General features: G+C 43.8%; 1 protein-coding gene across 1 annotated transcript in view; it reads left to right on the top strand.

Moving 5' to 3' along the window:
- The first annotated feature begins 1,085 nt into the window (after positions 1-1,085).
- wnt9a (wingless-type MMTV integration site family, member 9A) overlaps positions 1,086-19,950 on the top strand; it is a 40,263-nt gene continuing 21,398 nt past the window's right edge. The window contains exon 1 of the mRNA XM_035427815.1: positions 1,086-1,327. Coding sequence (XP_035283706.1) covers positions 1,236-1,327 — 92 coding nt within the window. The 5' untranslated portion in view covers positions 1,086-1,235. The remainder of the gene's footprint in view (positions 1,328-19,950) is intronic.

Raw genomic sequence — 19,950 nt, 5'->3', positions numbered from 1 at the left:
CCCTGGGGAATTTCCCTATAGTGGAAATGCACATTTTGAGGAACTACAGGTGAACAGAGGCCATGAACTCTGATTGGGCTCAGTGTCCTAGCTGACAAAACAGTCATGAGAGTAGAATTCTTGAGCATATAACATTGCTGAAGCCATAAAGCATCACAGCTGAGTAAATGAATTGGTGCGCATAATGGACCAGCTGGATGCAATGTAAAACACATAAATGATCCTTTTCACAATTGTTGATAAAGAAATGGGTTCGGTCAGAGTAATGTTCACTGTGTGAACTGGACTTAATGTATTCATGTCAATGAATAACTGTACAAAATCAGTAATGCACCTCATCGGACCTGTGTTTTGTAAAAATAAAAAAATAAAAAACGTCTCCCAAATAAATGTAATGTAATGTAATGAAAGAAACTGAAAGAACCGTTTCATATTGAATGCACTCCCAAATGGCCGGTATTTTGCATTCAGTATATTAACATTGACATATTCAATGTCTGAGAATTGAATAATGTATAATGTGCCCTCACAAGTGAAGATACACAGGCATACCATTTTCTGAACACAACTAAATATCAACTAATATTTTGATATTTATTTTACACCTGTAAGTGAAGGAAGGTCATTGTATCTATTATTCTCTGCTGAATCTGTGATGAACTAAAATTAGTTACTTGTAATTGGAATGCTCCAAGTAAAATCATTTGAATTCGTGAACTAAAACGGATAGAGTGCGTCTTTATACAAATGAGTTGGATACTCGAAAGGATAAATACAGATACTTGAATCTGTACTGAGAGATGTAAAAACTCCCAGAACATTCGCTCACTCGTTTATTTGTAAAAAGCCGTACTATCGTATGGGATCCCATGATTTGTAAGGACTTGAAAAGAGAATATGAATTTTTCCTGTGAAAACCGTCTGAAAAGAAAAGTCAACGTCTGTCCCAGTAGGTTCCATGACTGACACGCTGGAGCGTAATTCGACTTCCTACCATGCGTATAACTGTTAGGATATTATTTCCACCTCCTTTACATACATACTCACGCACGCACGCACACACACACACTCTCTCCCTCGTTCTCTCTCTCTCTCTCTCGCTCGCTGGCTTGCTTGCTCTCTGTTCATGGGAGGAGCGCACACTCACTCAGTATAAGAAGTGCCGATCGTACAACTACCAACTTTACACAGCAACTCAGGAGAAACGAAATGATCTGCCCTGGAGCCGCAGCAAAATGCTGGATGGACACCTACTCCTGGGATGGTTATCGTTCACGGTCATAGTCCTCCTTATCGGCTTGCCTGGACCAACCACTGCTTATTTCGGGTAGGTCCACTTACATTTTCTGTAGACAAATGTCTGCCTTGAATGAGATATGAAGCACTCAACAATAACATGTTTTTATTACTGGGAGAGACAATTAGACTGAGATTATTTACTTATTATTATTAGTATTATTATTAATAATAACAATAATAATAATTATTTATTTATTTTGAGAATTTTATTTAGCATTTTCAAAATATTATTATTATTATTATTATTATTATTGATTTTAGTCATAGAGTAGTGACATTGTTTCTTCGGATCAGCGCTAATATTAGTTTAGCTACATGACGGCTAACAGATTACCATTACCTTAATTTGGACGTATAATAATAATAATAATAATAATAATAATTATGCTTTAGATTTTGCCATTTGAGGTGCTGTTTCGTAGCATTATATGATCTATGGAGAATAGTGCAGGTGGCAGTCGGCGTTCAGACCACAGTGAGAGGGCGTTTGTGTCGTCTTCAGCCGGTGTGAGCGAAGAGTTTGGAGCGCTATGTTTTGGAGTTTTCTGATCTAGTGCTAAGGTGTTTGTACAACTGTACGTTGCGTGCGGTTTAGGGTGGATTTCGAAAATCTACGCGGAATGGTAAGAGACAGGCACCATCACAAGCTATAATCTAAAATACATACAGTAAACACTTACTTTATTCCTCAAGCCCACCTGCTGTCACTAATGATATAGTATTAGTATAATACAGTAGGTGGGTGCAATAAGAAGCAGGTAGCCTACACTAGACTTCGCTAATTTTACCGTAGCTAGTTTTTCCCAACATTTGATATCCAAAAGATTTAAACGCATGCACGAAAGCAATTATAATACATACATGATCATCCTTGAGATTATACATTTGACAATTTGAATGGGAGGATAGCGCACAAAATAAAAGATGCACACGTCTTGAGGCATAAAAAAACTGCCCCAGCAGCAGCTGGTAGCAATAAAGTGAAGTAGCCCACCGAACCGGTGGCCGAGACGTCTGTTCAGCGCACACAGAAAATCTCTCCAGCATAAACAGCGGACGGAGAATTCTGGCATCTGTTACGTGCTCCCACCAAGTTTAATAAAAGTTTAAACAGGAGTGAAAGATTGTGTCTTTAATTTATAGCTTCCGCGTCGCCTCTATAAATTTTGGAAATGTACTAATTTTAACTTAAGTCAGCTAGTCATGCAACTGGGGATTCCAACGACGACATTAAGCAACGCATATGAATTCTACAATTCTGAAGAATACATTTACAGCAACTTTAAATTAAGCTGCCATATGGAGTCATTTTGGCGATGCACGGTAGAAATCAAACGTCCATGCATTGTCGCCGATATTAGCTTTAACCGTCCATATTGCATCTCTGACTGTAGCGTGCAACGCCTATCCCAGTTTTAATAAGTGAAAAACTCATCCACAAAAAAAAAAAACAGATAAAAAAATTCAGTAGGATGTCAGCCCAAGCTCTCTGTTATCATATCGAAGGAAAGACATGACAGGCATTTTTTGAATCCAGTTTTGGCAGGACGTGTGTAGGGAAATTGCATTTTGTGACAAACGCTGAAACAGTTGAATCAGCCTGGGTTAACATACTTTCTAATGACCAGGAAGATATGAGGTAGGGTCGTTCCCGAGGTGCAGCTGGCATGCGTCTGCTGCTGCAGGCAGGTGCTGTCCAGAAAGGAACTTTGCCTCACTCTGTTGGCCTCCTTCAGGTTTCCTTCCTACTTCTGACATAAGTCTGAAAAGCAGCAGGGAGCTTTAGTCTGGCAACGTATAATATTTTCCCATTGCTGCAGTGTGATAGGTAATTGACAACACTGAATATACTTTGCAATAGTATTGTGCAAGAGACGTGTCTGTTTTGGAGGGTGAAATTCTAGGGGTGCAACTTGTGTTTACATGATATTATATAAGTCCCTTGAGTTCTTGGTTTTTTTTTTTTTTCGATCAGTGTTTGTAGGTTCTGGCCTTTATTGTGCCCTTATAAACTGGCAAAATACTGTCAACTTTGGGCAAAGCAAATATGCCAGACATCAAAGCAAGGGAAGGATTATGATTTGAAGACTGAGATGAAAGCTTACTGAATGTCTTTTTGGTGGAAGTGTACTTGTCAGGAAAGGGGTGTGTAATTTTATCTCTTGGTGGACTTCTATGTCATGGTAAAAGTACAATGCACATATTCTCATAATCTGATTGGGACAGACAATGATTTACTTAAACTGAGTGCAAATGAAACTGAAAAAAAGCATTTTGGGAACTCATTAGAAGCCTGCAGTTGCTTCTAAGCTGATGAGAGGGCAACTGGTAGCTTTTGCCAAATAAGAGACTTGAGATTCATGTATGGAAATATAATGAAACCTAATGGGCTTCCACAGGCACAGGGACTGTCTGTAGTTAATAGTGGGTAACCATCATGCAAGCTTTTGTCTTCTTCCTCTTCATATATGTACAGCTCATATTCCTGTTGTCAAGTCAGCAGCACTCAGCTATTATTGTATACAATGACACTGCATGAGAGGTCTAAGCACTAAGAATAATCCATTTCTTGTCACAGATTCATACCTGGCTTTCTTAAAATGAGGTTGTTTTCTCAAAGTGAGACAAATAGGCTTACGTTGAAAGCTTTGCATTTAGACTATGACAAGTGAACTTTAAAAAAGGTGTGTATTCAGGCACCAGCTGATAGAATGTTTTTTTTTCTTGCTTAAGCAGCACCTGTTTTTAATCCCCTCCATCTATAGGTTGTGTAACCTATGGCCAGTCTCTCAAGTGCAAAGGAACGTATCGGTAGGATCTTCAAAGCCATTGGGCACCCTGTTTTTGAAGTGAATATGAAAGGAGGTCCGACACCTGGTTCTGCTTAACACTGAGCTTGAGATACAATCGAATTGAAAAAAAAAAAAAAAAAAACAACAAAGAAAAGAAAGAAAAGAAAATCATAACACCAATGGATGTGTTTGAACTACCCGTCAGCCTAGAATAGATGACCTGAAAGGGTACGCCATATTGAAAAAAAAATGTCCGATGTGTTGTGTTGCACCCCAAACGTACGCAGACCTGCTTGAGTAAATTCGCACAGCGGGCGTTAGGCATCGGAGGAATTCTTGGGTACTGATTTACTCGAAATAGATGGCGAATGCTAGCATACCCAATTTCCCCTGGGCGGTGGAGCGTGAGTGTAGCGTAAACACAGACTCTGTGCGTGCAGTGAAGGGCGGGGTGGGATTCCTTGCGGAGCAGAGCGGCCACTCAAATTGTCATCCTCGGCCACAAGAATGTAAATGCTCCCTTTTCCTTCTCCAGCCTGTTGTGGCAGGTGCTTGTCTCTGAGGAAATGAAGGATCGTTAGTGCTGCTTCTAAGGAACAAAGTCCAGCCTTTTGTGGAGGTGAAATAAGTGCTCTCTGATACCACGTCCATTCAAAATCAAGCTACAGTTATTTTATTTCTAAGTGATGCAAAACACGTTTTTGGCTAGATATAGGTTGTAGCGTCCCACAAACAATGAACACAAGCTTTTCTGCTGCTTTAAAGGCGAAACCCAGGGTTCTCGCACTGCTGGAATGTTCTGGTACTTCATTCCCACTGCATCTTTCCCAGCCTTTGACCCCTGCATAACAGTCAGCTCGTCTGTGGCCCCCGGACTACATGTACAGCGAAGCAGCCCTAACAATGGGGCGTTGTTTTGACACGCTGGTGACATCATGCGGCGCACACTTCAGTACCCTATCAGGTAGATCTCCCTTCCTCATAACCTAATAGTTTATTGTTTCCTCTCTTTGTGGTGGGTGTACAACTTAAGTGCCATTTGTTTTCCCTTCATTAGATATTTGGCAGCACAGTGTAGCTTGCTTGAGCGAATGCTTTTTGCATTGGGGGGTACACACATGCTTCTGCATGTTTGGCCTATGTGCAAGTTTGAAGGGCTTCAATGAAGATCTGGCAACCATAAAGTGCACTGTTCACGTTTAAAATAAAGCAGAATAATTGTATTGTATTCTATGTTTTCTTCCATTTCTTTGTTAGTGAAACAGATACACAGCCAGGTACAGTTTTCAGGCCTTTCCATAACTAAATCTAATTACACTGATTCCCACCCTAATTACAGTGTGTCGCACTTAGCAAGTATTGTTTATTTTTCATGGCATCATATGGGATCATAAGCTTTGTGTGTTTATGAAACTTTCTGTGCGACGCCTTTCTGAAAAATCGTCCATTACCCCATTGAGCCTCGCAAATTAGTCCTGCAGACCCGGGCGCGTCCCTGGGAGCTTCTCACCATTCCGGCACCTGGTTTCCGTGCACGTGCCGACATCCTGGCGGTGGGAAATGGGATGCTGGGTAATTACCGCTCATTAAGGATTAGAGGTCTGGAGAGGGGTGCGGTGTCATCTAGACAGTCGTGTTGAGCCCTCATTATGGGGTCTTAAGGCAGGATTGCTCTGACGCACAGCCGGTGGGTAGAGGCGCGGGTGGCCGGGAGAGGGGGAAACCGCCGGAACCCACAGGCTGTGCTCAGCCATTGGGCAGGAAGGCTCCCAGGAGGGTACTGCTTACTGTTCCTCACAGGGGTGAGGGTCCTCCCAGCCCTGACAGGAAGGAAGTAACCACAAGCGCAAACAGGCAGCCCCAGGCACATACTTCGACAAACCCCTGTTTTTCCCCAGCTCAGCGGCTTCCCATTCCCTTCTGCTTCTCTCCAGATGGCAACCTGTCCCTTTTAGCAAATATTGTCACATATTCGTCATTCAGTTCCGCAGGAGAGCTGTATAGCTGATATTGTCAAGTGAGGAGAGTGACCTTGGCTGGCCTGGGGGGGCATGTTGCGGAGCACCTGCAGTGCATGCAGCATCCACTAGGTGGAGCGGCCACTGTGACCGGGTCAGCTCCCTCTGAGCACTTCGTATCTGTTCTAATGTGTAACCTAAGGAGAGTGGGAAATGAAATGCAAAAACAGCCGTACCAAAAGGCACAGGACCCTGTGTAAATAAATTGCAGGGCAAAAATGAGCTTCCAGTTACCTTAGCTGTGGTCGGATGCGCTTGGAGAAGAAAATGCTTTTGATTCACACTGCTGTGTACAGTCAGGTTTTATGCCCCTCAGCCTCCATAGGAACAAGGACTCTGCTTTGCAGACTGCACAGGTTTTTCTTATCCTTTTTTTAAGAGTCACATGACTGTTCTCCAAACTGTGGCCAAACTAAGGCACAGAGCACAATTTTGGGAAAATATCAGTGGATTAGTATGCACTTTCACACTACCACAAAACTGGCTTAAGCCCATTAGTGCAAAGAGACTCTGCATTCCTTGGGGAAATATGTTATGAAAGAGAAATGCCCCATTTAAGGAGACATTATAAACACCAACCTCACCACCCCACCCCTCAACATAATGTAAAGAGTGCTAAGGGGCACATGGGATTGCTCACTTAACATCAACCAAGAACCAAGCAAGAACCACAGCGACACATGTCAACCTATTTGATTTCCATTTAAAGAATAAAAAGTAAATGTTCCCTTAACAATCAGTGATTGGTGTTCTGTGTGCCTTGCACATACAAGCAATGGGAATACTCATTATGAAAATGTCGATTAGCTTTTATCAGAAGGCCACATCATGCAGCAGTGAAAAATGGCAAATAAACATGTTAAGCATGGTGCAGCTCTAGGTAAACATGCACCCACAGAATAATCACTAAGGGGACATGTTTAGTGACTGCAAAGGTGGATTATTGGACAATTTGGTCTTGATCAGCTCCATTTTGTTAAGAGCCCTTGTGTCCCATACTTCCCTGCAATTTGGCATTAAGTGATTGGATGAGTGGTGAGAATAGAGTTTACTGGGTACCACTCCTGGAGCACTGTTTTGAAATATGGGGGGGTGGGGGGTGAGGGGGGGGGAGGTGCTTTACTGCTTACAGATACATTGTGCTGGCCTGTTCCTGGCCCACACACCAGCCCGTGGGACCTGTTGCCATTGAATGGCATTAAATTGCGTGGTCCCCAAAATGCCACGCTTTGGCACCTACAGTTGCTGCTGTTGGTCAAATGCAATCTGCATGCCCTTCCTATTTCCTATTTGGATGTGGTTTTCAATGCCAGTGCATCAGCCTCAGATGTACACATGTAACAATGGTATGCTTTGAAAGAGCAGTAAAATCACCTGGCACTATAGCTCTGTGTTTGTATAGCTTCTGGAAGCTGGCACTCAGACTGTCAAAACACCAGCCATTCCTTGCTGGGCAACATTTTGAATCCTCTTTTGCATTGTATTGTTTGTGCTGCTTTCTCACCCTACACCAATCTTTTCAAACATCATAAAGTCGAACCCTAGCTAGTGTTGGCAATCCGCTTAATGATTTTTCATTATGATTTTATGTCTTTCTCCTTTTTTTCTGGACAAACCTCAGGGTGTGCCCTCATCCCAGGCTGTTGCATGTAAGCCACTGCAAATGCACAGTATTGCTCTGATTGGGAATGTCGTTAAAATTCCCTTGGCCCATTTACGTGGGAATGTTTTATCATTTTGGTATGGTCAGGCTGCCAAGGAGACCACAGTTTTGAAATACTGCCTTTTTAAAATACCGTATTGTTCCAACGCTGTATTACCAGTCGTCTGTACACTTCATGGGTGAATAGTCTCCCATACGCAAGGGAGAAACTCTCATGAGAAGGGGCACAGCAATGTTCATTACAGGTGGGACCAAGGACAGGGGTGAATTAGAAAGTAAGAGCAGAATACAGGTGCTATTGCTAATGTACATTTCATTAAATTAAGCCAATACTCATTAGCGGGGCTGGCATTACGTGAGCTAATCAAACCGCAGCCCAGTTTCTCTCTCTGTCTCATGGTATTGTCAGAAGGGGATGTGTGGCCTGTCCAAGATATCAGGTTGATGTAGCCACACATAGCTCAGGTTGCGTTCATCATCTGCTGCCATCATGTGTTACAGTGTTTGTCACGCTCACAGAAGAAATTCTTTCCTCTTTCTGTACTACTGCATTTTTGCATCTTGGATCTTTTTACCACTCAAGCCATGGTATAAAGAATATCCTCCTGTTTTTCATTCTCTCTAGAATACTGCCTGGCCATTGCCTTGTACAGTTACGGGAATCGCTTTGCTAATGTTATTGCTAATGTTATTACCATAAAAACGCAAGAGTAGCATACCCATCCTGCTGCACCTTACTCAGAATCCCGTACACACAGTTATCCTTTCTGGGTAGAATAGCATGTGTGCTGCCAGGCTTCCTTTCCCCACCGGATGAAATTTTAAACACCCAAAGAATCCAGGTCTTTCCTTTAGTCAGCCCCTGGCTGGGGTCCAAATGCACCTGCCTGGCTGCCCAGCCACACTGAGAAAACACAGGAGAGAAAGGGCGAGCGAGAGTAGGAGAGAGTGAGAGAGAACAGACAAAGGACCGCAAAGTCCGGTTTGCAGACACACGAGATATTTCACTTTTTGCACATCAGCTCAGTTCTACGTATCCCACACACAGCTATGCAACGTGCGTTCGCGTTCACATGCGCGCACATGCAGACATACACAGGCAAAAAAATTCAATAAATTACATATTGGAACGGCTCAACCCCTGGCAGGAAGGCTGCTCTCTGATGAGAATTTGGAGGAAGTTAGCACCAGACTTTATTTCTCCCCTTCATCGCATTAAAATGGGCTGTCAGTTCGGGTGAGTGGCAGCCTCATCTGACAAGGATAAACAGAAGCACTAGAGGGGGGAGAGAAAGAGAGAGAGAGAGAGAGAGAGAGAGAGAGAGCGTAGGAGTGCGAAAGTGTAAGAGATAGGGGCGGGTGGGTGGACCACATTTTAGGAAGGCCCCTGTGTCCTACACTGGCAGTCCCACCCATGTGCATGATGGACCATCAGAGAGTTCTGGAGCCTCACTCTCTCATTACTCATTATACATAGGGACAGCTTTTCTAACCGCCATGAAGATTGGCATTGCGTGGCCACAACCACATTTTCAAAGTAGTACCCTGTCAAAAATGACAGGGTGAAAAGGATCCCTTAACCAGTGTTCCAACACAAGTAGAAAAACAGTTTAAGGGATCCATTTCTGCATAAATCTGAACAGATCTGTACTACATCTGTGTTTGATACACTTCATTGATTGAGCTGATTGAGAAAATTCCACACAAGGTTACAGCACACACTGTTTCTATGTCATATGTATGTTCATCCAAGCAATGTATATGATTAATTCATTACATATCTTTTTGAGTTTTATGGAACTGGGTTTCAGCTTGGTACCTTAATAACATATTTACAAATATGTAACAATGCGCAGTACTCATTAGAATTACATTTTTAAATAATGCATAATGCAGTAATTAATGATGTATAGCACATTAATTCTGAATCATGCTCTAAAATATTACTGTGTGAGGCCAGCATTGTTGGTACTATCACTGGAATTGTCACATCACAATCATCACAGATGCAAATTGCTTTATGTCAAACGAGACACCCTAGCTCGAAAGTTTCCTCTGCTTTGAGATGCCTACAGTGCTCGACTGCTGTCAGTGACCAGTTGCCATATGGTGCTCAGAAGATAATTAAATGGTTGTGATGCTTAAAACCAGCATTCTCCATTTGCTGTCTTATGTGCTGTAGCAGCTCTGGGACAACATTACACTTGAAGAGACATGACCTTGATCTAGCCATTTCATATGAACTTTGAGAACTTTGCCTACAGCTGAAGAAATGTGTGGACTGTGTACATATATGGCTTAAGTATAGATTTCCACTGCTGCCTGGATTTTCAGCCTGGCTGCTTGAAGTCCCAAAATAAACCTTGTAATCTTACAGCAGCAATAAATAACCATACATAATACAATTAAACTTAGACAGTCACATTTCTCATTGCATGGTTGAGAACAGCTACTGTTCTCTGATAATGGCATTGCTCTCGGTGTATGCTATATTTGAGGAGCCTGCAACAGGATTGTATGCAGCGTGTCGCAATGCTAACATGCATGTTTCTAGTTGGACAAATAGACAATGTATACAATTACAAGTCCCTGGCTTTGTGTTTTATATGGGAATTTGCTGAATAAATATTCTAAAAGTTCTGATTATTATTACTATTTATCTTCTGTTTATTATTTATTTTCTCTGTAGACACCCTTGTCCAGACTGACTTAAGATGTTTTCATTCGGCATGCTATCCGTTTATACAGGTGGTTATTAAGTGAAACAGTTCAGGGTAAGTACCGTGCTTAAGGGTACAGCACAATGAAATGCTCAGTATTAATTTGACTCTCGCAGAGTTTATGTAAGTCCAAGAGGGATCAAATGTACGCGATCAGAGTTGACTTAACGCTGAAGATTTTACTGTGCTGCCATGCTCCATCTGGGAAGCAAAGCTACAGCCTTAATCGGTAACAAGCTCTGCTATAGGTTCGTTTTTGTCCAGACAGTTAGGTGTGAATATATACTGATATACAGTGTAATACATTCAAAAATATTTGTTGTCTAGTGTGAAAGTGATTAGTTGTAGTCTGTGTTTCTGAATAATGTGTATACATATAATTGAGATGAAGTATGCATATACAGTGTCCTACACAGTTAATATTTATGTGTATACATATGTGCTGCTTGCCTGTGTAAACTGTGTATATTTGTGCGCTAGTGTGTGTATATATAGTGAGTGCGTTTGTGTGTTTATATATGTGCACAGTGTGTATGTGCTTGACTGTGTGTACACAGTGTGTTTTTGTATGCATGCAAGTATGTCTCTGTGTGTTTGCAGTGTGACTGTGTGCAAGCACATATTTGTGTGCAGTGAGTGTGTGTATGTGCGTACTGTGTATGCAACCACCTGCAAATGTGCACATAAAGCGTACGGCGTGCCTGTGCATGTGTGCAGCGAGTGTATGTGTGCGCGTGCGCGGTGTCTCCGCGCGATGGGGCCGCAACGTGCTGTGCCATGGCGTGAGAGTCATGTGGTCACTGTCACTGCACTGCATCCAACCAGTGCCAGTCACACACTGACCGCCGCCGGGCCGCTGACCCCACAGAGCGGCTAAACCTCTTACCGCGCCTCGCTCCCGTTTACTCCCCACGGTTCAGGTGGCTCCACCCCCTCCACGCTCCAGCCCCCGAACAGCCGTCCAGCACAGAGTCCCCCCTGCTCATTATCAGCATCCAATGATTTATTTGTCCCAATCCAGGACAGCTTGTACTACTTACATACGTGCATTCAGTGCAATTTTGCGCTGTGTTAAGGGCCTTGTTCAAAGGTACAATGGGATAGCAGAGTCTGATTCCTGATTTGAATCTCAAGCCCCCTGGACACAAATGACCGTAGGGTTGGGGGTGACACTAGTGTGGGTCACGTCCTGTGCGTGTCATTCCGAGAACAAATTTTCCCCTCGTGTGAACAAGCTGTGTATCACATCCTCTATCCTTAGTCCCCTGGGAAAGTTGCTTTTGCTGAAATGACGGAGGTTTTGAAGAAATCTGAGTCATGGGAATGAAATAAACGATGAACAAAATGCTGAGAATTTGTGTGTGGAAAAATGAAGGGCCACCTAGCTGTGCCTTGAAGTTAACTTTGTTAGCCTCTATGCATAGCCTCTCCATTGTGTTAGCTGACAAGGACTTGTGCGACTGGCAAAAACCAGGATGCAGTGGATTCCTCTGTTTTCTTGAGACAAACGATAGTGAAAGAGCAAAGAGCACAGCCAGGTGACTATATGGTGAAAATGACTCTGCGTGATACCAAAGACTTTTAGTTCTTTTACGTTTTCTCACTGTACTGATGTTGAAAAGCCATTGAACCAGATTTGAACCACTCATTCAAAATATAATTTGAAGCATGATGCTGCAGTACCACTGCACCCATGGTAAAAATATTTGTGACAAGGGGGGGATGTGCTTCCCGGCATGGCTCATATGGCACACGTGCAGGTCTGGCTTTTAAAGGGAATCTTGGATTTTTTGTGCTGGAGCAAAAGGAGAGCAGATATGTCATCCCAAGGGAGCTGACCGCACTCCCCTCCACTCCTGGCAGGGGCAACTCAGTAATACTTTGGACTCGACCTGGACGAAGCGTTCTGAAGCACCGCCAAACCTTAGGGGACCGTACTCCTCTTTTTCTCCCTAAGGGCACTATTCTGACCACTCAAATAAGGGAAGGAGGGAATCTAACTTTAGCCAGGTCTGCTGCGAAGGCTGGTCTGCAGCCACTTTTCTGTGCCTCTTGCTTATGGGCGGTTTTACTCGTTTTCCTATTTCGGTCAGAGCCATCTTGCAAATGGGCTGCAGGAGAATGTCGCTCAGCCTCTGCCTCTGCGGTCATATAAAGTACTGCACATTATCTTCGTCTTATAATGTCTTTTTCAATGACTTCTAAGTTCAGCGACAATGCAATTCTGCCAGGAACGTCCCAAATCTGACGTAAGCAAGGTTTTACTGTGGCTGCTGTGTCCTTTTATGGACAGGCTAAAACAAGAGTTTACACCTATGATTCTCCAAAGCCATCTTGGCTTTTGCTCAGCCTTTAGACTAACTTGTTCTGTTTGACACATCTCCCCTTGTTTTGGGTTTGCTCCTTGTGGGGCAGGGAGGCCATGTCTGAGAAAAGGCTTAGTTTTGGGTGAACAGCTGGAGGGAATGACTGCTATTCGTTTGGAGTAATTGCCCTGTTTGGGGCCCAGACCTGGCGGGTCCCAGACCACACAATCTGCAGGTTGAGACTGAATGGAGTTTTGCTGTGTCTCGTTTGCAGTTTGAGCAGGTTCAGCAGGGTTGACTCTTACATGTGTTGACTCCCGGGTACCGAACATGTGCACCCACACACACGCACGCGCACACACACAAGCACACGCACACACACGTACACAGGCAACACCTGTTGTCTGAGGGGAGGGGGTGGGGGGGGAGAGTTATGGCTGGTTGTGCTGCACTTTACTCTTGTTGCTTCAGGCATTTACTAATTCCATCCACTAGGGGTGCCAGTTATTCCTATTTCTAACAAGGGAAGTCTAATATGAAGACGCTAAATTTACATTAATATGCCTTGTTGAAAGTTGAAAAACTGACAATTTATTGCCAACAGCTATCTAATAGGTTACATGTCTGAATTGGTTCACTGGATAATTGAGAAGTTCTTGGGTAATTGAAAAGGATCAAGCTTGATACGCAGCACAGATACACCAGTGAAAAAGTCCTCTCAGACAGATTTGTGACCGTATGGATTTTTGAACATTTAAAAACATATTGAATGTATATTCTGGTGAAGAGTCTTTTGGACGTACATTTTATTGTCCGGGACATTAATAGCTTGTACAGCTGGAATGAATACAATTCCTGGGTTTCTCAGTTGAATATCTGTGAGTGGTCGAATACCATGTTAACGGTAGGATTTGTTTTCTGAGTTTATTGGACGATATGTTGGCCTTGGAACTGAACACTCTGACAGCGCCCCTCTTATTAAGTTTCAGTATTTGAACACAAATATAATATCACACAGGCATGAACTTCTCAGCTTAATAATATGCTCCATACTCAGTGAACCCTTTGAAAAAGCAGAACAGGGAGGAGGGTTCCATCACCTCAATGTAGTTCTTAGGTGGTGTGCAACAGATGACCATACTTTTAGTTCTTGTCCTCAAAATCCATATGTGAACTGGGTCTCCTATTGTGTTCTGAATCACTTTATCTCCATGTCCATATTGGTTGAAACCAGGCATGGACCAGGATTTCAGGAGGATTTGAGAAGGATTCAGTCCTGGGAGCCTTAATTTATTTTCTTGGCTCACGGCTATCAACCTGAAATCTTGAGTTTAGTCTCAGTGTTCATAAATTTGTTTGGTCTTAATCTTAACCAAACCATACAGACACTTTGTGTCTGTATGCACACCAGGTAACATTGGGTATTAGTGTGGTCCTCAAATTCGATATCAGTCCTTGTCTTAGACACAGTGGTCTTGGCTCTTCATGACTAAATATCGGAGAAATATGTCTGGAAAAACATGAACAGCAGGCATAAAACAGTGGGCATGAAGGGACAGGGGGCCAAACTTTTACCTAATAAAGTATAAAAAGCTAACAAGAAAAATCAGGATTACTAATAAAATTACTTTGTTACTGATTCCCTGAGATAAACAGAGGACTGAGCAGATATTTCTGTGGGACTCTTGGGGACTCGCCACCATAGCTGCTGTCCTCAAGACCCCTGAACTGTAAAAAAAAAAAAAAATTCCCAGTGGACGTAGGGGAAGAGAGGACAAGATGGTGCTGACTCAGTACGACAGCTGTGCATCTCCCACTGCCAAGTCACATGACAGGAGCAGGCAGGCCTTGCCAGTGTCTCCACCGGGTCAAGAGCGGGCACCAGGCACCAGGCACAGCCGTGTCCCAGCCCATCAGGAGCTGGCAAGGCAAGGGTCAGGGGCCGTGGTGGCTGTGAAGGGACCAGAAAACCTTCAAACCCATGGCACCCTCAGGATCCCTGTATTCTGTCTTTCAACTATAGTCTTAGTCTTAAAAAATGCAAGCTGTATGCTAGGCTGTTCCAACCCCCCTGACAAGCACAGGATAATATCAGTGTCTGCTTCATAATGGCATGTTGGATGGACTTAAAAACATCTCTTATGCTGATAAACATCAACTTAATATTAACTTAATATATTAGCACATACTTCCTGCCAGAGCTTGGAATTTATCTGAAGCCATCTTGGATTAAAAAGCGTAGGCTGAATGAAAAGTAGTCCCTGCGAGGCACGCGCCAAGCTGGTAATTCTTGGTGAGGCCAAACAAACCGTTATGGCCAAATGTTTTCAAATATTGTTTCAGCTAGCAGCTGGATGCGTTGCATGTAGAGAACGCCACAGAGCCGGCTGCTTGGTGTGGTCCCCAGGAACAGCTAGAGCAATGCCTCCTTTCTCTCCGACGGCAGGCGTCAGTCACACATGGAGAAGGGGGGGGGGGGGGGGGGGGGGCAAATGGATGTTATCGGCACATTTGAAGGAGAGCACATTCTGAAAGCGGGGGCCCACGATTAAATCAAATGAGAATCGGGCGGGGGCTGGGGGTAGGCGGCCGGTGTGCAGGGGAGTTTAGCTTTTACACATCTGCGGATCTCGTCTGCGTAGCTTATTATTTCTGAAGATAGAGCGGCTATTTATTGCCAGGATGAGCAAGCCCTTTGCCATGGACCCTCGGTCACATCTGTTGCTTATTAATCCCCTGTTACTCTGCATAGCTCAGAGCCAGTTTCGCCCTAGCCTGCGTGACGACAGCGTGTGGGAAGATGCGTGCGTGGTTGTTTTTCTTGTTTTTCTGCTCGTCCATTTTCCCCTTCCTCCTTTTCTCACAAAATCCTGAAAAAAAATTAAAATTTATTTGGCTGTGGGGAAATGATTCATCATCTGTGACTGTGGCCGAGAAATTTCTTTGCCCCGTCCCAACAGTTAAAAAAAAAAAATTTTTCATTAATGAAAAGGCTGTTTGGATCTTGGCAAGGTGGAGTGCCTGTAATTGCTAGGGTCCATGTTGTCGCTAGCAATTTGAAATAATGAGGTTGAACATGTCGCAAAAGGGTTGAGGGAGGGACAAGGGGCTGAAAAAGGTTCAGGGCTGCCAGGAATACGTGTTTGTGGTGTCGTTGCGTGAGATTACTGCCAGTTCAGAGCCCTACTCATAATGCCTCTCTGTGTTTGGTTTTGGTTTCTCGGACACAAAATGTCTCCAGGGGCAGGGACAGATGTCACCTCCAAGCGCCGTAAAGGAAACCTCGCTGGTTAAAACCATAAAAACACCGAACGGCAGTCAATTATAAATCATAACCAAAGGTTAATAAACAGTACTTTTTGCAGTGTATCTTAAATGTTTATGAGTGTTTTTCTTTCAAACGAGAGGTCACGTCTGTGTGCGTGTGCTATGTATGTTTGTGTAGGTGTGCGTGTATCTTTACCAATCAGTTCCATTCCTTCATGTTATTGGATGGCTCTGGTTTCATGTCCATGACATGATTTGTGACAGGCTTTGTTTCAGGGAGCTGACCTCTCAGAGGGAGAGCATGTGAAGGCAAGCCATCCACCCCCCAAGCAGAGGTGAACGCCATCTGTTTAAAGACCTGTGCTTCTTAGTGCCGTGCCTCCGTCTCATTCCACGCTCGCAGCTGAGGAACTCCCCCACCAACCACTGTGCATTGCATGTCAAGCCACCGGCCAGTTTTCAGCTTGATCCTCTTAAGAGATTATATTTTTATGGAGTTTTTGGTACCAATCAATTCCGTCAGGTTCTGTCTCGAGTAAAGCTGCCACACAAGGAAGGGAGTCCATTTGTTTCTCCGTTCATCTCTGTATGTTTTGGCAATTAGATTGGTGTAATTGGCAGCCGTGGATATGCCTCTGCAGCCAACCGTGATTAAGGCATTGAGTACTTTTAATTTCACGTGTCACCGATGAACAAGTCGAGTTCCGTTCACTAGAAATGATTGACCAATCAGAATCAATCTCAGTTCTTTGGTGCAGTGAAAAATTTTGACCTGACTCCAGTTAATCGGTCAGTTATTGACAGCACACAATAGCTCAAGCCCAGTAAGCCACACTGAGCTCTGTGGTGCCCCTGCTAATCAGACCAGTGCCTGAAAGGCTCTGGATGTATCAGGCATACCATTACAATTAAAGCTTTTGCTACAACATTGAACAGCAATAGTGATGAGAGAATTAGGATCTGTGGTTGTTGTGCTTGGGTCCAAGCACCTGCTGTACTCACACACACCAGCTATCTCCTGGTTGGCTGTAACTTTAAAGGCCAACTGTAGAAGCTGGCAACAACTCTGCATCGTGGCATTTCCTAATGCATCGCACCCTCTTGTGTGTAATTGTGTTCCTCTTGTGTGTAAAGTAAAACTTCCTGAAGACTAGTAGTGTCCTGAGCAGCAGAAGTTAGACTGTCTGCAGGCCTGATACTGCCATTGACCACAAGAGCCTTTCTCAGCCCGTCCTCACAGCTCTCTGCTTTGTGACTGAACCACACTAGCCACCCCTCACTGTCCCTGGAGCACACGCCAATCAGCAGACTCCGCAGTCCCTCAGGAGCCTGGATGGATCCCCCCTCCAGGTGAAGCACTGACCCTCATGGTGCTGACTGGCACTGCCATAAATTGTCATTACAATGCGATAAGACTGACACTGAGCTTGGGTAATCACCAATGGAGCCACGGCTGTCACAGTTGTAGGCACCCATCATTTTTGTGGGAGCCAGTGCGGCCCTCTCAACTAAGTCTTATCCTTACCCATTCCTCTTCCTGCCCCTACCCCCCAAGAAAAGCACAGCAGTCTGTCTCACCTCATTAATATCACTGCCAATCACTACTAATCCAGTTCTGAGCAGCTGCAGAGGAGAACACAAAGAATTACACCTCCCTGCTTTCTAACACATGGTGAACCGGCCAGAGGTCACTTTTGAGTGACATGGAATTTTGACTCTATGTGGGCTGCAGCACAAGATTTTTGTTGTTGCATTAAATGGTTCTTTATGATTTCTTTCTGTTTTCTGTTATTGCAGCAATGGTTTAAGCATATTAAAGTTGCCATCAATCTTTCTTAACAACCTTCAATTTTCTACATCCAAATCATAACTGCAAAACAGCTGACTCCTGCCCCGGCCACCGGCTGGCCACCCTTGACCCCTCGTCGAACTCCCCCTAAACCCTGTTTGCTGCAAAATGCATGAACCACAATTCTTGTGGAGCCATTTGCTGACATCAACTGTTTTTAGGAAAAGTTGTAAATTGTGAGGAGCGTTACCTGAGAATGAGCTGTGTGTTGACCTCACACAATATCCTGATACTTTTATCATTTTTCTTCAAGTCCTGTAGCCTCAAGAAAACTTTCATTCATTTTCATTCTCAACTTCCTCTCCCCTTTCTTACCTGCACATTATCAACTAAGTTTGGCCTTTGAGAACCAGACTGACAAGGGCTCAGCACCTTGTGCCACTCTGGCCAAACAATGAGCAAATGTCTCCATCAGCATGATTTAAGGGCAAGGGTGTAACTTTAGGTTGAGTATTGGGGGGGGGGGGGGGGGGGCATGTCCTCCTGGAAGAATTATTTTAAAAAAAAACAGCTGTAAAATTATAATTTCTGGTGAATTCTAAGGGGAAAATACTAATACAGAAATACAGATCAGTAAGGCTGGGTGTTTGTCACAGAAAATATTGGCTGAAATCATGGAGCAGTCATGCAAAAGTTGTTGAAAATCATACTGAAGAAGCTACTGTACTGAATAGACCTCACTAATCAGAAACACCTGTGAAACCATTTGTCCCAAACATTAGGGCACCCTGAAATGCATAAATGCATGTTATTTCTACATGGTGAAACCAAAATGTATTAGAATATCCTTTAATAGAGAGACTGAGCGAGAGAGAGAGAGAGTAAAGGAAGCAGCATGGGCAATGTGAGGTGTTGACACTAATTTGTGATAAAACAGGAGTTAAACAATCTCCCACGTTACGTGATGAAAGACGGAGGGATAAGGAAATGAACAAGATTAGGCTGCTGCCAGCTAAATGAGGCCGGGGAGGGTGGTATGGAAAAGGAGATGCTGAACAAACAACAAAAAGAATCATAACTGGCTTAAAGACTTAAGGAGATTTTATAATTCCACCGCACCTGCTGGCATACTATTTCACGTTTCCCTGCCAACTTTGAAAACACACACATACAAGCAAAACAAACAGGACAGTGCTATCACATGCATTACTCTGAAGCAATCCAGTCTCAAAGACTACTTTATACTTTCATACGCTCCAGTTTCAAAGATGACTGTAGAGCTGGTTTTTGTCTTTACCAGGTTGGTCTTTTACTCTATGCATGAGTAGTCTTTGAATGTGTGTGTGCATGTATATGCATGTATGTTTTTGTGCACAGGTGTGTGCATGCATGGATGTGTGCATGCCAATGTGTAGTGTGTGTGTGTGTGTGGGTCCATGTGTGCACATACGTATAACATTGGTATTAAAATGCGTGTAAAGTGCGATGACTGAGCAGACATGTGAAGGGTGTGTAATGGACGTTTTCAAGGTGTAACAGACCATGCTAAAATATATTCCAGGGGAGGTAAAAGAATGTATGAGGAAGTGAAAAAGCACCATGTGGAAAACATTCCCTTGCATGTGGCTGGAAGGCTGCTATGTGGGGGAAAGTTATTCCTAAAGAATAAATAATGTTTTGGTTGCAGGCAGAGCACGCTTCCCCTTGTGTTTTAATGATCCATTCTGACAACTGGGAGTACTGCAAAAGTACATAGCAGCTTGGGCACAAAGTGATTTTTGGAGACCCCCCCCCCCCGCCTCTCTACCCCCGCACTCCCCCCCCCCCCCCAACACCCACTGTTCTCATTATGGGTACAGCTAGTTTCAAGGTCCCCCCAACGAGCAGCAGATTCTCCTGGAGTATGAATTTCGAAATGTGGCCCGTCGAAAGGATCGGCCAGTCAGCTGACGCAGACGGTATTGTTTTCTTCCAAAATGGAAGTGACATTTCTGAAGGCAGATTGCGGCGCCACTGGCAAATGGCAGCCGCGGAGCTAATCTTGCGTTTTGGCTGTCCCGGGGAGCGGCTACGCGATGCTTAGCTGCGCCGCGTCT

Source organism: Anguilla anguilla, chromosome 8, assembly GCF_013347855.1.
Source record: "Anguilla anguilla isolate fAngAng1 chromosome 8, fAngAng1.pri, whole genome shotgun sequence".
In the NCBI taxonomy this organism is placed as follows: Eukaryota; Metazoa; Chordata; class Actinopteri; order Anguilliformes; family Anguillidae; genus Anguilla; species Anguilla anguilla.
The sequence above is the reverse complement of the archived record's forward strand: the minus strand, read 5'-3'. Positions and strand labels throughout refer to the sequence as shown.